This window comes from Manis pentadactyla, chromosome 12, assembly GCF_030020395.1.
Source record: "Manis pentadactyla isolate mManPen7 chromosome 12, mManPen7.hap1, whole genome shotgun sequence".
Lineage (NCBI taxonomy): Eukaryota > Metazoa > Chordata > Mammalia > Pholidota > Manidae > Manis > Manis pentadactyla.
This window is the reverse complement of record NC_080030.1, coordinates 60366945-60384749: the sequence shown is the minus strand read 5'-3', so window position 1 is coordinate 60384749 and position 17805 is coordinate 60366945. Positions and strand designations below refer to the sequence as shown.

Sequence of the window (17805 nt, the reverse complement as noted above, 5' to 3'; positions counted from 1 at the left end):
GTTCACTAGCAACAAAAGGAATTCCACACTTTCACAGCTAAAGGTAATTGCTAATTTGGGCTTCAATGGAAAGTTCTAATGCAACAGACAGGATACCAGACCATCTAGATTGTTGGGGGCAACCTACAGACATGTAGACTCACAGCTGTCTTACTATCCTATTTGTAGGTCTAAGGAAAAACTGGTTATTCAGACTTTATAGAAAAATACAACCACCTGATGGCAATAATGGTAGTGGAGGTGGTGGTGGGGTAGCACTGGTGTTTTACAGGCCTTCTTATTACTGTGTCATGCTGGTTCTGGGAGATTTTCAATGCATTTGAAAAGGGTTTTCAGTTTACAAATGCCCACTGATGGAGAAACAAGAGAGGTCCCAGCCTGGGGCTTACTCCTCTATTCTATCTACAGGAACCTTTCCTTCCCCATCATATCCTAGACCCCACCACAGCTGAGGCATACCCAGATTACTGCTTCAAGAGAGCCTGATCAGAGCCTGCCACAGAGGACACCATTCCAGTGAACAAAGGCCCCACTGCCATTCAGACACACGTGCTTTGAAGTGACAAAAATCATAACTGCTCACCTTAGTGTCCACCAATAGATGAATGGATAAAGAAGACTTGGTATATATACACACAATGGAATATTATTCAGCCATAAAAAAGGAAATCCTGCCATTTGCAACAACATGGATGGATCTGGAAGGTATTATGCTCAGTGAAATAAGCCAGGTGGAGAAAGACAAATGCCATATGACTTCTCTTATTTGTGGAGTATAAAAAGCAAAGCAAAACAGAAGGAACAAAATAGCAGTAGACTCATAGACACCAAGAAGGAACTAGTGGTTACCAAGGAGGAGGGGTTGGGGCTGGTGGTGGGGAAGGGGAAGGGGATAAAGGGGCACAGTAATTTTCAATCACAATATAAGTTGGGCATGGGGATAGGAGTACAGCATGGAGAATATAGTCAATGATTCTGTAACATCTTACTACGTTGATAGATAGTAACCACACTAATGGGGGCAATATGCATAACTGTACCACTGTGTTATATATTTGAAACCAACATAAGATTGTATATCAATGATACCTTCATAAAAAAAAAAAATAACTGCTGAATGTTACCAAGGCTCAAATCAGAATTGATGATATACAAGTTGAACTGAGACTAGCAGGTACCTGAGCTTTTTTTTTTTGAGATGAGGCTAAGAATTCTCACCTTATGAGGATGAAATAAATTCCATTTTAAAGGACTTTGAACATAGAGTACTCAGTAAATATTTGTTTTTCTTTCATTTGATACAATTTTCCCCAGTTCCATGAATAGCTGGCCACAAAATGTCTGGAGACACCTCAAGGACACACAAAATGTACTAAATGTCAGAACTGAGTAAAACTACTATTTCATTACAGTAAAAGGTAGCTTAGGGCCTGAAAGTAGTTAACGTGAGCTCCCAAAGTGTCTATCTTACCACCAGTGAATTGCTTAGAATCCAGATTGGCATGATCTTCTCTAAATACTGAAGAGAAAAATGTTTACAATAAACACATACACAAACTACCAGATGATCAAACATTCTGCTATAATTAACTTGCTTGGTATAGACTTCTAGAAACCACATTCTGTTTATAAAAATTGCAAGCAATTTCTACAAATGGCACAGTGGTGAAGACCCCAACAGCAGACTGTGCAGGTCCAAATCCCAGCCCGGACACTTACTAGCTGAAGAGATCAAGTTGCTTTACCTCTCCAGACCTCCATTTCTTCATCTGTAAACTGGGAGGAATACCACCACCTGCTTGGGTCGTGATGAGGACTAAGTGAGTTAGGATAGCCTCTCCAACTTGGTGCAGTAACCCTTACCCAAAAACCAATGTTCTGAGAAAAACAACAAAACAAAACTGAGATTGTCCTATATTTTTAAATGGAAAGAGCAATAACACATCTACCCAAGACCTTCAATCACTTGTCTAAAACATAACACACAGCAAACCTCCACTACATAATAAACTATCATGTTGAATGCAAAAATGCTTAAAATTCTGTTTACTGAAGACCAAACAATTAGTAAGATTAAGTGTTATTTCTAGGCAGTGACACAGCATATATCTTCTTTGCTGCACTAGGTCTGTTTTTCAGGATGTCTGCATCATTCTAAAACTGTAGCTCAAGATATTTCTCCCACAGTTATGTTTAAAATGTCAGAATGGCTTTGGAAGCATACATACAAATTTTCCCTATAAAATAACCTAAAAACTGTATTGAGAGACATGTTCTGAGAAGCTTAGGTGATAAAAAGCAAGAAACATTCTTACTGTGGAAATATGTTCACCAAGGGGAGACTACATGGTGTCCCTGTATCAGTAAAATGGATGGTGCCAGAGGAGAAGGGCAATTAAAATTTTAAAAACTATTACTGCTAGTATTGCTGCTGCTACAAAAAGAGCCCAAAATATGTTCTGAATCCCAAAGTATACAATTTTTAACATTTTCCTACATTCAAAAATATAGCAATATATTTTTGGGGGATGTCACAAACTATGTTCTCTGGAACACTGGTAATAAGTGCTCCGCAAAAAAAAAAAAAAAAGTGGGGGTGGGGGTGGGCTCCTAGGTCAAATACATTTGGAATATGCTTCTTGCTATAAAATTTTTAGGAATTCACAATACATTTTAAGATATTATGTGCTACAAGATGCCCTGCAGTCACCTTTGTTTACACCAGAATATTAGACCACAGAACCCTTTTTTAATGGAACACCCACTTAACAGTTTTCCATACACAATTTGGGAAACAGTTCTAAACAGGTTTCTTTATTGAAGAAGTTTTGCTTTAAGCGATTAACAAAATATTAGTCTTTACTGAAATGTGTAAAAAGCTATTAGAATGGGCCTTTCCTTTTCAGGACACCTAGATGGACTTTGCTTTCAAGCTTTAGACTTCAAACTCAGCTCAAAAGGGATAGTCTCTAGTTGGCCTGAAAAGAGTGGAGAGTGTATGATTTTCAATCTATAGTATAGGGATAGGAAAACTGGCAAAAATATATTTCTCTAAATGACCAACATTCTCTAAACTTACCTAACAAAGCAAGGCAGAGGGACAAGTGCATGTAGGACGTGTATATACTAGCAGCGAATTTTAAAGTCAAGCTCCAGGGAACAGAGGTTTCTGTGTCAGTGCAGTAGGCAATAACACTAGAAAAGACAGGCAGGGCCAGATACAGAGACAGTGGAATGATAACTGAGAAGCTTGTTACCAAAGATGGTCTCCAGTGGGCAAGCCACTCCCTCACTGAGAAGTTAAGCCTATTGCTCCATGCTTGTGAATCTGAGCTGGATATGATTAACTGGTCAATAGAAGGCGGCCAAGTGGCACTGGTAAGTTCTGAGGCTAGGCCCTAAGAAGCCTAGTGGCTTCCACCTAGACTTCTTGGAATGCTCATTGAGGGGTAAGCCAGCAAGAATGTAGAACGTCTGACTTCCCTGACATTGCCATGCTGAGGAAGACCAAGCTAGTCATGTAGAGAAGCTGCTGCACAAGGAGAAAGAGATGGCCCACCAGTGCAGGTGCCAAACCTTTATGACTACCACCTCAGCCCATCTTGCTTGCTGGACGCCAAGGAAGAACTTGGGATTTTCCAGAATCATGAGAGAAATTTGTTATTGCAAGCCACTAAGTTTTGGGGTGGTATGTTACACAGCAACAGATAGCTAAAAGCACACCCTGACCTTCAGGACAGGGGTTACAAATGGGTGGTACCTGGGTCAGATCCAACCTGAAGACAGGATTTTGGGGGGCTTACTCTGTATTTTTAAAATTCTAACTAACATTTCTACCAAAACCCAAAATTTTCTGTGGGCTTGCATTTTTCCAGTCATCCAGTTCATTCATTCATTATGTAACCTGCCAGGTTTTATTGGTTCTGAAGTGTATTAACTGTTCTCTAAAAAATGGTGCCAAAGGATTCATGCACTTACAGAATTACTTAAATATACCCAGTATGATGGCACTGTGTAATTATACTCTAATAGTCAATGACTCAAAAATGATTTAAAAATTACATAATTCAAAACAATGTCTGAAAATACTAAAATGCATATATTCTCATTTTTAATTTAAAAAATTAACTTTTTTTAACACTAATTTTATTAACATTATTTTATTTAACATTAATTTTATTGTAACTATACAAATTTACTTCTACCTTGATCCAATAACTCCTATCAGATAATGAACCACAGCCTTGATGGTATTATGTGGACTAGAGAGAAATGAACAAACACACACTTAGTAACTCTAGTAAAAACATTAATTATAGAATAAGTTGATCGAGTTACATGTTTCCAGACCACCTATAAATAGCCAGAGTTCCTTTCAACTTTTAGTTGCCAACTTAACCTTTTCTTTCTCAAAGCCAAAGTCAATTATTCAACAAATTTTTAAAAAGTTTTATACGTAAAAAGAGAGAACTATGCTACAGAACCATACCTAAATATGACACTGAAAAAGTTGGGTTTTTTTGGAATCCATTTGAATTATATTGCAAGCTCCCTCAGAGTAGAAATTCTTATATTTATTTTATTCTAGACTTATCACTTACACCCAGCAAAGATCTCCACAGGTAAGATACATACCAGATTTTTTTTTAAATAATTCAATATTTAAGGTAGATAGTCCATAGTTTCATCTCTTTAATGGCTTTATAAGTTACCAAATCTCTTTCAAGGTAGGATTTTAATATTGTACTGCTCATTAACAGTATATAATTCCTACTATTTTCCTCAAAATATGGGTGATATCTGACAAATACTAGCATTCAGAGATAAACCAGATCTCTACAGCCAATCCATCATACCTGTCAAAGGGAATCCACTGGTTTTCTACACGATGGAAGTTTTATACCAGCATGACATTTCCAACTTTATTAATGACCTTATCTTCTCATCTGATTCAATGAAGGTCACAAGAACATGTATCAATTTCCACCTTCCTAAATCTTCCAGAATTAAGGACCTATTTGGAGAAGTGTATAATCCCTAATGGTAGACAGGCACGTGCTCAGGAGACATGGAAAGACACAGTCATTGGGCTGTGTGGAGCTCCCGTGTGACTCAGGAAGCATGCTGTACTACAGTAATAAAACTAGAGGCAGTAAAAACACAGCACTTCACTTCTCAATTCAAGGAGATCCTGAGAGATAACAAAGAAACATTGAACAGTAACTCCTAACTTAGTTGAAAATGTACCTGGGTTTGCAATTTTTATTTCTAAACCTGTTGTTGGAAACCAGAACATATTTTCCCATAGCAACAAATAAACAGCTTTTTATATGGGTTTCTGACTAGTGAAAGGAAATGCATTAATCCACAAAATGACACAATTGGAGAATTTACAGCTCTATAGAACTTAAATATCATTTTATGCTATTTGTTTCCCTATGGAAAACAGCTTCTACATTCCTAAGTGGTATACATCTTTTCTCAACATCCAATTCACCATCACCGTCTTCCTCTAGTTACTTCCACTTCCACCAAAAAAGTCCCCAGTCTCTTAAAGGTGGGTGGAACCTTGCTTGCCATTTGTAAATATCACCTACTGAGTTTATAGCAATTTGCAATGCAGGTGAAGAGAGGGATTTGAGAAGAACTGGTTAAGGGAGTTTACTAGCCTGAGACTCAGTGCACAATAAGTATTTAAAGTAAATTCATTTTGTATGATACAGATGAAGAGAAAAATCAACATTATAGTTTTCACCCTGGTGCACTAAGTTGGAAAGGGGATTGTGCATTGGACTTAGGGGAAACGGGGTGGGGAGGAGAGGGACAAATCCCCCCAGAGCCATGGCATGGATATCACACCCTCAGCTTCTGCTCTGCTCCATGAAACATCACTTCTTGGTTATGAGATCAAGAGTTGCTGGTAAAATACATAAGCATATTTTAAGGGGAAAGAAGTTCAAAATTATCCTCTCTCCAAATACTTTATGGTGATATACTACTACTTTTACCTGCAGGTATTCAAATAACCTGAAGTCAGTTTGCTCTTTGAGGAACATGAGCAAATAACTTTTCCTTACTCTGCAGGAGATGGTTTTCCATCTTATTAAGAGTAACAAATGATTTAGAAATTTACATCCACCCAAACTAAACTACAGAAAGGTAATCAAAACAGTCACCTGGGCCTAATAACTGTTCAATACTTTTAAGCCCTTTCAAGATACTTTTTTGGTATTCTTAGTAGTTTTAAAAATAAATATAATCAGATGTTTTTACAAGTTATTCCACAAATATTATATTTAAAACTAAGAAGTTATACTGCATACGTATTAAAGCAAACATTCTTTTTCTCAAACCACTTACAAATCAATCTCAAAACTGCTTTCTAACAATGTTTCCAAATTAATTACCCAACAGGTAACCATCTTTGACTGCCCTATATCAAAGAAAATTGTTGTGCTTTACAGCAAGCATCTTATGTATATTAATTCAGTCAATCCTCATAATAACTCTTGAGTTAGGCATTATTATCCCCAGTTTGCAGAAGGAAAATAAAAAGCACCTGAATTCAAAAAGTCCCTGACTACAAGCTATATTACCAAGCAATAGTGATTAACTGTATGGTACTGGCACAAGAACAGACCCATAGCTCAACAGAATAGAATAGAGAGCCCAGATATAAACCCACACATATATATGGTCAATTAATATACAATATAGGAGCCATGAATATACAGTGAGGAAAAGACAGCCTCCTCAGAAACTGAGGTGGGGAAAAGTGGACAGCTACATTCAAGAGAATGAAAGTGTATTACTAACTCCATACACAAAAATAAACTTGAAATGGATTAAAGACCTAAATATAAGACATGAAACCATAAAACTCAGAACATAGGCAAAAATCTCTTGAACATAAGCATGAGTAATTTTTTTCTGGATATGTCTCCCTAGGCAAGAGAAACAAAAGCAAAAATAAACAAGTGGGACTACATCAAACTGAAAATCTCGTGTACAGCAAAGGACAACATAAGCAAAACAAAAAGACAACCTACTGTATTGAAAAATATATTTACAAATGATATATCTGATTAGGGGCTAATATTCAAAGAATTATATATAAAGAATTCACATATATAAAGAATTCATATGACAACACCAAAAAACAAACAACCCAATTAAAAAATGGACAGAGTATGTGAATAGACTTTTTCTGAAAGAAGCCATAAGATAGCCAACAGGCACATGAAAAGATGCTCTATATCACTAATCATCAGGGAAATGCAAATCAAAACCACAATGAGATGTCACCTCACACTAGTCAGAATGGCTACTATTCAAAACACAATAAATAACAAGTGTTGGCGAGGATGTGGAAAAAAGGGAACCCTCCTATGCTGTTGGTGGGGATGTATATTGGTGCAGCCACTGTGGAAAGCAGTATGGAGGTGCCTGACAAAAAACTAAAAGTAGAAATACCACATGATCCAGTGATTTTACTTCTAGGAATTTACCTGAAGAAAACAAAATCCCTGATACATAAATATATATGCACCCCTATGTTTACTGCCACATTATTTACAATAGCCAAGATATGGAAGCAACCTCAGTGTCTACCAACAGATGAATAGATAAAGATGTGGTACATATACACAATGGATTATTATTCAGCCATAAAAAAGAAAGACAACTTGCCATTTGTGGCAACATGGATGTGCCTAGAGGTATTATGCTAAGTGAAATAACCCAGGCAGAGAGAAACAAATACTGTATGATTTCACTTAAAAGTGGAATCTAAATACAAAACAAAACAAAATAAATAGCAATAGACTCATGGACACTGAGAAGTGACTGATGGTTACCACAGCAGAGGGGTTGGGGTGAGTGGGTGAAATAGGTGAAGGGGATAGAGGCACAAAATCTCAATCATGATATAAATTACTCACAGGGATGAAAGTACAGCATAGAGAATATAGTCAATAATTCAGTAACATCTCTTTCTATGTTGATGGACAGTAACTACACCAGTTGGGGCGAGCATCTAATAATGGAGATAACTGTTGAATCACTATGTTTTATACTTGAAACCAATTTAAAAAATTTTTAATTAAAAACTAAGGCCTTATGACAGTAAATAACTTGCCCACAGTCACACAGCTATTAAATGACAGAAGGACTCTGGCCCAGCCTAACTCCAAAGTCTGAGTGTAAGCACTACACCCTACTCCCTTTCACATTCATTCATTCAAACTTTTATTACCTGCCTTAGAGCGGGTCAAGCACTTTGCTAAAGCCTTGGTGTAAAGAGACAAAAAAAAAAAAAAAAGGCAGTCTCCATCCTCAAGAAACTTACATCTTGTACACACCAAAAAATGTAAAATGCTAATTAAACCAACAAGTTCAGGACAGCAATTCTGGTTAAGTGAATCATCTAGAGAAAATCTAAGATACTGCATTGAAAAGGATTTATAATACTCCTCATCTGTATATTTGTTGGAAGCTACATATTTGATCTTTGTAATTAACCTTGTGAAGCAGATAGGGCATTCTCATGCTCATTTCATAGATAAGAAACAGATAAAGGCATGCTGTCCTAAACAGCTTAGCAAAGATGCCACATCCCTTCTTAGGGTGTCTGCCCCATGCACAGAATCTTCTGCTGTTCAAAAAAAAATATGTTTGTGGTCAAATCATGGGCTCTTGGGGCAGTTCAAAAAGATGAACTGGGCAAAACTGATCCCCTTTCAAAAATTTAAATTACAAAACAGAGAGATGGGTCCATTTACTATGAGATATAAGATGATAGTGGATAGAGGACAGAGCCTGAAATGGTGAGATTAGAAAGCAGGTGGGCAGAAAAGAATTGAGGCTCAAGGAGACAGCAGACATGTCACATGACCAGTCTTTGAGGGAAGAAGACAGATAATCGTTCCTTTCCCTATGACCCAGATGCCTGTGATAAACCTCATTTTCCCTACAGACACTTAAGGTTTTTTGGAAAAGCAACTTCCAAATAGCACGCATACAAGAAATGACACTTCACACTCTCAACACACAAATTCAGACACATAGTGAACTTGAGTATGAAAAAAGACTCCAGCTGTTATAACTGGCCACACAGGTTTCGTCTCCATGGTTTCTGTTTACTTCTTGTAAAAAAAAAAAGGATAACATTGGCCTGCTCATAGCAACAAACATTAAAGTCACAAGAGTGTGTCTTCAGAATTATCCAGGGATCATCCCTTCTCCTCCCTCTGCCCTAATCCTCTCCCAAAACCTTTATTCATCCCCAGGCTCCTCAAATAAGGAGACTTCTTATTCTCTATCACCTCTTATCAAAAGAAGAAAGCTATTAAGTATCAACACTGGCTAAAACTTTTACAACAAACCATTTCATCTCAGATTTTGTGTATCATTTGTATGACATGAGGACAGAAATCACGGAGAAGAGTGTCCCAGAGAAGACGGACATGGCGCCTAGCCCAGCACACCTCCTTCCCCAAACCAAGTATGGAGGTCATGCTGTTAACCTTCCCCACTCTCCACCCCAAGCAACAGCCTGAAAGCCTCAAGTTTCTGCAGTTCCAAGCTCTCTCACAGTGACAACAGTAGGGTGACGAGCAGAGAGGCTTCTCAGGACCCCGTGGGCAGAACTGAATCAAGCAGCAGGAGGAGAGAGAAGGCAGCCAAAGGCAGTGAGTCCTCACAGATCCATGTCCATGGAGCACAGGGAACTTCCACGCCTGACATGTTCAACCTTAGCCTGAAGGATACAGCATCCTTTTTCTAATGTGTGAATGATGCTTATGTAAACAACTAATGAGTAATTTAAAAATAAGAGGAAAAAAACGTTCATCTTGGTGGACCTATTACTAAAAACTGTTTAGGCCTAATTGCCATGCAATCCAGTAGCAATCATTTGCATCATTAAATGTATCAATTTTCATGAGTTCATTTTGCTGCAACACTCTTAAAAACATGACAAATATTAAGAACTTAAAACATAAAAAGAACAATCACAAACCTTTATGCACAAGCCCCACTTGGAAAAGAGAGACAAGGGTGGACAGCACGGGTGGACAGTGAAGGAAGTTTAAGTGCGCCACGAAGAACCAGACAAGTTTTCAGCAGGTTGTTTTTTTTTTTTCTGGGGTGAGGTGGAGCGAGGGGGGGTTTCTTAAGATTTATAAATCCTTACACTGGTAAATACAAACTTAATATAAGTTACATGAAGATAACTTTCAACAGGCCCACAAAAATCACAGGTCTCACAGAGGAGGGAGATTAAAAGGCAAATAGCACATAACTCTAAATAAGGGTAAGGCTGGCCCGGTTGGAACATAGGGTGCGTCTTAACAATACCAGTGAAAAGTATGGATAAGGCTTCTACTACACAGCAAAGAAAATAAGAGGGAAATAAGTGAAAGGGGAAAATATTTGAAGCTCAGTTTTGGACATACAACTTGAGAACATCTTTTTTGAAAGGAACATAGAGGGAAGAATGTGGTGGTCTTATTCCCTACATAAAACTAACCTGTGGTTATTCTTATCCCCCTTTCACTCCAGCAGTCTTACCCACCTAAATGACTGGCATTGCATAAGCCAAACCTTGCAACAATCTTCAGTTCTCAGTGGCTCACATATCATAACCATCAGGAAATCCTAAAGGGTCTGCCTTCAAAATATTTTGCCACTTACCACCTCTACTTCTCAAACAACTGGAACCTTGGCCAAAGCCACCATCGCCTTTACTTTCTGAGTAGCGTCCCAACTACTACAGTCTACAATCAACACAACAGCCAAACGACCTTTTGAAACCAAAATATGGTCTATTCCTCCCATGTTCAAAACCCTCCCAACTCACTGGCTTTCCATCTTACTTGGAGCAAAAGTTAAATTCCTCAGAAGGTCCACAAAGCTATTAGATCTACCTGTCTACCTGGTTTTCTCCTCCTACTCTATTCCCACTACTCCAGCCATGCTGGACTCTTTGCTCCTCTGGGTGCTTGCTTTGGGGCTTACTGTAGGCTTATGGATTCTACAACCTGTTTCAAAAGCTCTTTCCCTAACCTCTTGCACCCACAAACCTGCACAGCTCACCTGCTCAGGGCTTCACTTTCTAAGCCATGCCCTCCCATTCCCCCAACAAATATTTGTTCCCCATTGCAGCCCCAGCTCCTGGACAACTGGCTGCACACAGTAAGAGCTTAGTTATCATATGTGGAAAGACTGAGTGACCAAATGGTTTTGCATACTACATACGTTTATAGAACCAAGAAATGGGTAGAACTTGAAAAAGTCTACAACTAAATTAAGAACAGGAGATGGCAGTCCTCTTCCATTTGGCACACTGAGCAGGTTGTAGCTCCTAGAGGAGGAGGAGGGAAGTCTGGAGGCAGCAAGGAGTCCAATTGCCAAAAGAGGACCCACCCACATTCCATCTTGCTATAAAAGTCAATGTTTGCAGAGCTCAGCATGGCCCATCATTGCCCCAGAGCAGGTCTGCTATAAGCGGCTACATTATTTTAACTTGTAGATTTGCTATGTATCAAAAGGACATTTCCAAATATTATGGTTAATTTTCAGTTATGCCAATTTTAGTTAAGTATATGGCTCATGCCCACATTTCTTGACATATGACAAAATTGTATTTATGAAAATGCTTCTAAAATAAAGAAGAATATATGCCACAAAGCTCAAAAATTTCTTTCCCTTTCTTTACTAAGCATTAAGGAAAACAGTAGCCAGCTACAAAACACTTTTCTATAGGCTTTTCGTGGATCATCCCACTTAAGCCTCCCAATGAAGTGAGTACTATTATGAAGTTCAATTTACAAGAACAGAGTAAAATAACCCCTCCAAAGCCACACTGCTAGTGAGTGGGAAAGTCAGGATGCAACCTAGGCAGGTTGGCCCCCAAGCCCAGTTTCGTGATGACTGAGCACCTGTCGGTTCTGCTTGCCCAATAACTATGGCAAATGGAGTCAAACAAAGCAAGACCTTATGTGATGAATGCTATACATTTACTCGTCGAAAACTTTAAAAAAAAATCTCCTATGCAACTAGAATTCAAAAGTCCAGTAAGTAGGAAAATACCATTTTTTGACATTAGTATTAATCAAATATTAGCAAAAACTGATACAAAACTAACAGTTTTTCTTAAAATGGCAGGAAAGTCAAGGGAGAACAGTGAGAAGAGACAAAATGCTTTGGGAGATTGCTTTGCAAAAGCAAGCATTAAGAAAACTGCTTCAAAACTAACAAGTAAATAAAGTTTTATAAATACAGCTACTCATGAAAAGCAGTTTCCTTTGGAACCATTTGACTGTACAAGTCAGTCAGAACAACTAACATTAGCAAATTTCATCAAATCCTAATGTTTTGAGGAGGAAATGTGACAAAAAAAATTGAAAACGGGATTCTGTAAATATTTGAGAGGCTCTAATCAGAAGGAAGAGGAATTCCCTAATCAGGCATCTAATGAATGTGTCCTGATAAAGAGGGATAATAGAATGGAATGGAGGGAATTTTAGGCTAACAGATTACTTACAAAAACACTAACTCCCCACTCTTGCAGCTTCCTCAAAGACCAAAACAACAATAAACAAGGACTTAGTAAATCAAGGCTAGAAATCTACTTTCTATAAATATCCTAAACTCACATTCATAGTCCTTTATACTTTTCAAATGGCATCATCTTACTGAACCAAATCTTTGATTAAACAGTTCAAAGGTGATAAACAATCTTGTGTTAAGCAAAGTCAGACTTCTGTGCTCCCTCCAGCAATAGGTGGGAAGGAACACAAAAGTCACCTTTGCCTCTTTTTAGGAGTTTTGTTGATTTGGTTCCGTGTTTGGAAACTTTCTAAAACAGGCATCAACCATCAACCTTGCACCTCAGAGCAGCTTCCCAGCGTTTAAAGCACCAGCTGACCAACCCAGCAAGAGCCAAAGCCTTGTGCACGCCCCACACCATCTTTAGGGGGTCACTCGTGACTGAATCCTACCCTCATATCTCTCCTCCTTCTATCCAACTCCCTCCCATCCCAAATGCAGTATCTCAACCCTTCCAGGCTGAAAAGAGTGCCTTCCACAGTAACACTAACCTTATCTGATAAATTATTGGCTTTTTCCATGAAGAATGGAATAAAGACTATCCTTCCTCCCTCCTTCCTGCCTTTTCTCCTAGCCCTCAAACCAGGGCTCCCACTTTCCAGCCAATATAAATAACTATCCCTAGAACTCTAATTCCACGTTAGGAATTTGAGTCGGTATGGGCAAGCAATAGGGCAGCCGGCGGGGGAGGCGCTTGGGAATGGACCTGGTGCTGTGGCCCCATGGAGAGCACTCACTGTGTGGGCAGCTGCCCAGCCTTCCACCTTAGTACCTCTGGATTCTGCTTTAGCACAGGCTGTGGATGATCTGTTCCTCTCTCTTGTTCTCCCAACCCACTCAGGTATAGGCATCCACAATGAGCTGCAAAACTGCAAACACATAATAAAGTCTCCAAAACTGGCCATGCAACCCCTACTCACTCCCTGGGTTTGAGTCATCAAGGTGAAAAAGAGAAGTTTGGCCTTAAAGTCCCTCAGGGTTTTTCTACTTTCACAATCAAGATCCAAGATTCAGCTCAAATCCTGAAGCCACCCCAGGCAGAATAAAGGGCCTGGAGATTGTGCTAAATTAGCACTTCAGGCATTTTTTATTGTCATGTGGACTCCAAGGAGAGGTTATTAATATCCATCAGTATCGTACAGAAAAATGGATGGGAACACTTTATGATCTCTCACAGAAAATACTCAAGACGACAGAAACTGAAGTGGTAACACATCTAAAGCACAAGTAGCAATTCCCTTTTATCTTTGGAAGTGAATTCATTCAATGGAATACACACTGATTACTCTGTAAGAAAAAGTTCTAGCCAGCCTGGGAATCTAACACAGAGTATTACAGCCACGCCTTTGATTTCTATTCCCCTCCCCCACATTTGGAGATTTTAAAACAAATGAAAGAAGGCATTATTTCAGCTTAAGGCATAAGTGTAAGTCACATAAGAACAAAGAAGGTTTTATTATCACATTAAACATCAAGGAGGAAATGTGCTTACTGATAACTAATTTAGTGTCTTACACTATTATGTTAGCGTTTGCTTTTTGCAAGCTTCTAGGCCAACTGATTTACAACATAGTGTACATAATTATTACAAATTGTAAATAACTGTAAATAATTGTATCTAAGACTGGAGGTAAAAATGGTCAGCTAGTGAAAAGGTCATTAAGGGAAGGAAGAAAAAAAAAAGCCCTTGGGAAAAAAATAGAACAAAGTACACAGAGAGAAAGGTACTCTTTGCGCCTCAGTGGTCTATAGAGCATTTGCCCTCCCTGCCTATAAAGTGATTTAATATTAACCATATTTCACTCTGGCAGAAGAGTTCGACCTCTTGATAAAAACTCCTTTTTGAAAGCGTCCCCCGCTTCGCCCCCACCAAAAAAATAATAATAATCCGTATACGCAGGAGAATGTGAAACAGACTGCCACAGGCCAGTGTCCTGGGCTTTTTGCCTAAGAAGTTTGCTCTCAGCGAGGAGAGAGGAAAATCCACACGCTAACAACAGATTGTACAGTGAACAGCCCCCCGCTTGCTGGCACACTTTCCCAACTAGCAGTTCCAACAGCTGTGCCCTGAGCCCATTCAAGAATTCCATCTCACAGGAAGTGTTTCAAATATAGTCATTTGATCTTTCAGCATTTGCAAATGCACCTGCTAAGCCAAAAGTCTGACAGCCATATCCCCGGCGCCCTCTTATCCATCTTCACCAGTGGTCACGCGGGCTATTTCAGACTTGGACTAGCCGAGGCACAAAGTACACAGAGCCCCTGCAAACACTTCTGCTGTTGCAGGAGGGCAGGTCTGACGAGCCGGAGTCCTTCCTTTCTCCCCACACCAACTTCCCAGTCACTCTTTTCCCGGAGCAGGTAAGAGAGTTTTGTTTTGTTCTCAGGCTTTCTTTTGCCAGGGCTTACCTCGAGGTGGCTTCCTCCCCTCCCTTGCCAGGGCTCCCCCCCACGGCCTGGTCCTTGCCGCTGGGGTGGTAGGCAGTTAGCACAACTCCCTGGGAACTGGAGAGCCAGCTCATGCTGACAGAAGAAGCATAATTTCTGCGATCCTGACACAGAGAAGGTGAAAGAAGTTCCTGGCGGCAGGGCTCGGCTCATTAGCATGGGCAGCTCCTCCCCGCGGTAATACACACAGGGGGGCGGGGCCTCTGAGGCCGCCCGGCTCGCCAATGAGAAGAGCTGTCACTCAGAGTATTGTTTCAACCCGGGCTTTTCCAGCGCCAGCGGCTTTCGCCAAGGAGGAGTAGGGGGTGGGGGAAGCAGACCTCTATTGCCTCAATCCCGAGTGATTCTCACCTGATTAAGCTGCCAGGTCGTGTGGACTCATCAATATAAGTACAAGCCATCTTGCTCAGGAAACAATGAGTTACTGCAGAAGTGTGTTGGGTTTTTCCCCCTTCCCAATTCCTGTTTCCATCTGATAATTTCTGCTTCATGTAACATGAGTAAGGGCACTTCTTAACCCCTTCACGTTCAGCGTTAAAATCAACCATAGCAAAAACCAATGAACCCCTTTTGTCAAAACACCCTTCTGTACCTAAAAGAGACACACCAATATTGTAAAATGTTAAGTACTTTTTTATTCTCAGCAGTAACATCTGTTGAGTACCTACTATATTCCAGGTTCTCTCTGCCATGTGTTTTATGTTATCTCATTTCGTTCAGTTAAATTCACACACAGACACACACCCTATAAGATTGGTATCCTTATCATCTGCATTTTGCAGAATATAAGGAAAGAAAGAGGGTCAAATACCTTGTCTAAGATAACACAGTTATCCTGTGCCAGAAACTGGATTTGATCAGAATTGTAGGCTAAATTCCATTTTTTGAACAGCATGTAGTTCTTGTAGATTAAAAATCATAAAAAAATAGATTTCCATTTTAATTTTATTTTTTTAAAATCTCTCTCATATCTACAGTGAACTCTCATTTATAAAGGTCTTCCAAAAAAAAAAAAAAGGTTTTCCTAAAAACGATTATATCTTCCTCCCTCTCCCCGCCACAACTGGTTGCGCACTCTTTGCATGTCCATCTCCTGCTGTCTCTTTTCTATCCCCATTGCCTGAGTCCTCTCCTGGCCCTATAATTTTACAATCAGCCTTTTAATTCATTTCCTTGCCTTTTCCTCTGAAGTATCCTCTACATTATTACCATACACAAGCACAGCCCTAATGAGGTCTCACCTTGCTTAAAAGCTTTCACTGACTCCCCATGGCTAACAGAAGCAGTTCCAAACTTCTGAGTTGACCAATGAACATCCTTACTACCTTTCCCACACAAGTCTTTCCATCTCATCTGCTAAAACACCATTCCCTCTGGCCCCACTGTCTTTCCGTTCGTTCTCTTCCTTCCACATAATGTGCCTTCAGTGAATGTTGATAGGATAAAGAATTGAATGAATTGAATGAATTTATACTTAGAAGGTATACTAAAATTTTTAATTAAAACTGGCAATATTGAACAAGTGATTCCCATGGACATACCAGTTTGAATCCGTGATGAAACGTTCACCAATTCAGGCAAACTGAAAAATACAGGAAGAGTGGCTAAAAGTAAGCTGATTGGAGTATTTGAGTTTTGTCTTTTTAGTGTCCTTATGTGGAAAAATGATTAATGGTCCACATAGACTCTTCTGTTTTCTTGTAGCTGCTCTCAAATGTCAAAATACGGGAATCACTACCTTCTACAAATATTGGTGGTTGGCCATACACTCTATCTCTTGGAAACTCTTTTCTTTTTTTGTTTTCCTCTTCATTCCATTCCTTCTTTGCCTTGGACCTTTTCATCTTCTTTATTTTACCATTTTTCTTCTTAGTTTTCTATATAATCAGTCTATCACTGTCAGACATACCCTTTGACAGCTATGACAACTGCCAATTCTGAGACAATGTGTGATAGAGATTTTGCCCAGTTTGAACAAAATGATGATCTATATCTTTGCCTAATTATTCTCTCTCTACTTGCTCAATAGCAAGCGACAACATGCAGATTATAATGTAACTATTTTACAAATTCAAAATAATATTTGGATTCATAATAACCATGCTTGTCAATTTATGTGAGGCAGAAAACAGAATGTGGTACAAATGATTTACATAGCTTTGTATATAAAATTTGAATCCTAATTTAACTTTCAACTTATATAGAAATCCTCTAGGCTCCTCTTTTATGCTCACTAAGCCCTGCTGTTACCAGTCTTAGACGTCTCCAGTCACAGACAGACAGCTGGTAGTGCACAGCCTCAAATATAGGGTCAAGTACATGAAAAACAGTTTTCAAAATTTTCTTTTGACCATCACAGAAGCACACCTTACTACATGTGCTCCCTTGAAAGACTGTTCTTATTTTATATCCCAACTCCTACCAAGATTTAACTAGAGTCCGTCCCTTATACCACATCACCCTTCCTTCAAGAGACACATTTTACGAAAAAGTGCTATTCTACTCCCTTCCGCAAACCACTTTAAACAAACACTGAGAACCTAATGTCCTTGAAGATGTTAATATTCCAGGCTACTGATTGCATGCCAAACACTTTCCTGTTATGAAACATCTTACAAAGTAATTAACATCAAGACAGTTTAAACACTCATTTCATTCATTCCTTTCAAACAGGGTATACTAGATGACATAGGAAGGGAAAAGGAAGCTGTAATTTATATAGCCAAACAGTTTGTTAAAAATAGGGTG

The 17805-nt window shown here is 39.1% G+C and overlaps 1 protein-coding gene and 1 long non-coding RNA gene across 4 annotated transcripts in view; one reads left to right on the top strand and one right to left on the bottom strand.

Moving 5' to 3' along the window:
• The window catches only part of ARHGAP18 (Rho GTPase activating protein 18), a 167402-nt gene that overhangs the window by 106240 nt on the left and 43357 nt on the right, over nt 1–17805 (bottom strand). Inside the window, exon 1 of one of the 3 annotated variants that reach the window (XM_036903823.2) lies at nt 15019–15214. The exons of 1 other annotated variant lie outside the window; for it this stretch is intronic. In XM_036903823.2, coding sequence (XP_036759718.2) covers nt 15019–15131 — 113 coding nt within the window. In that variant the 5' untranslated portion in view covers nt 15132–15214. Of the gene's footprint in view, nt 1–15018; nt 15215–17805 lie in introns of those variants that run through there. One more of the 3 variants, XM_036903825.2, reaches the window with a different exon arrangement.
• Nucleotides 7837–17805, top strand: part of LOC130679818 (uncharacterized) — a 60901-nt gene continuing 50932 nt past the window's right edge. Inside the window, exon 1 of the long non-coding RNA XR_008992771.1 lies at nt 7837–14970. This is a non-coding gene — a long non-coding RNA (uncharacterized LOC130679818). The remainder of the gene's footprint in view (nt 14971–17805) is intronic.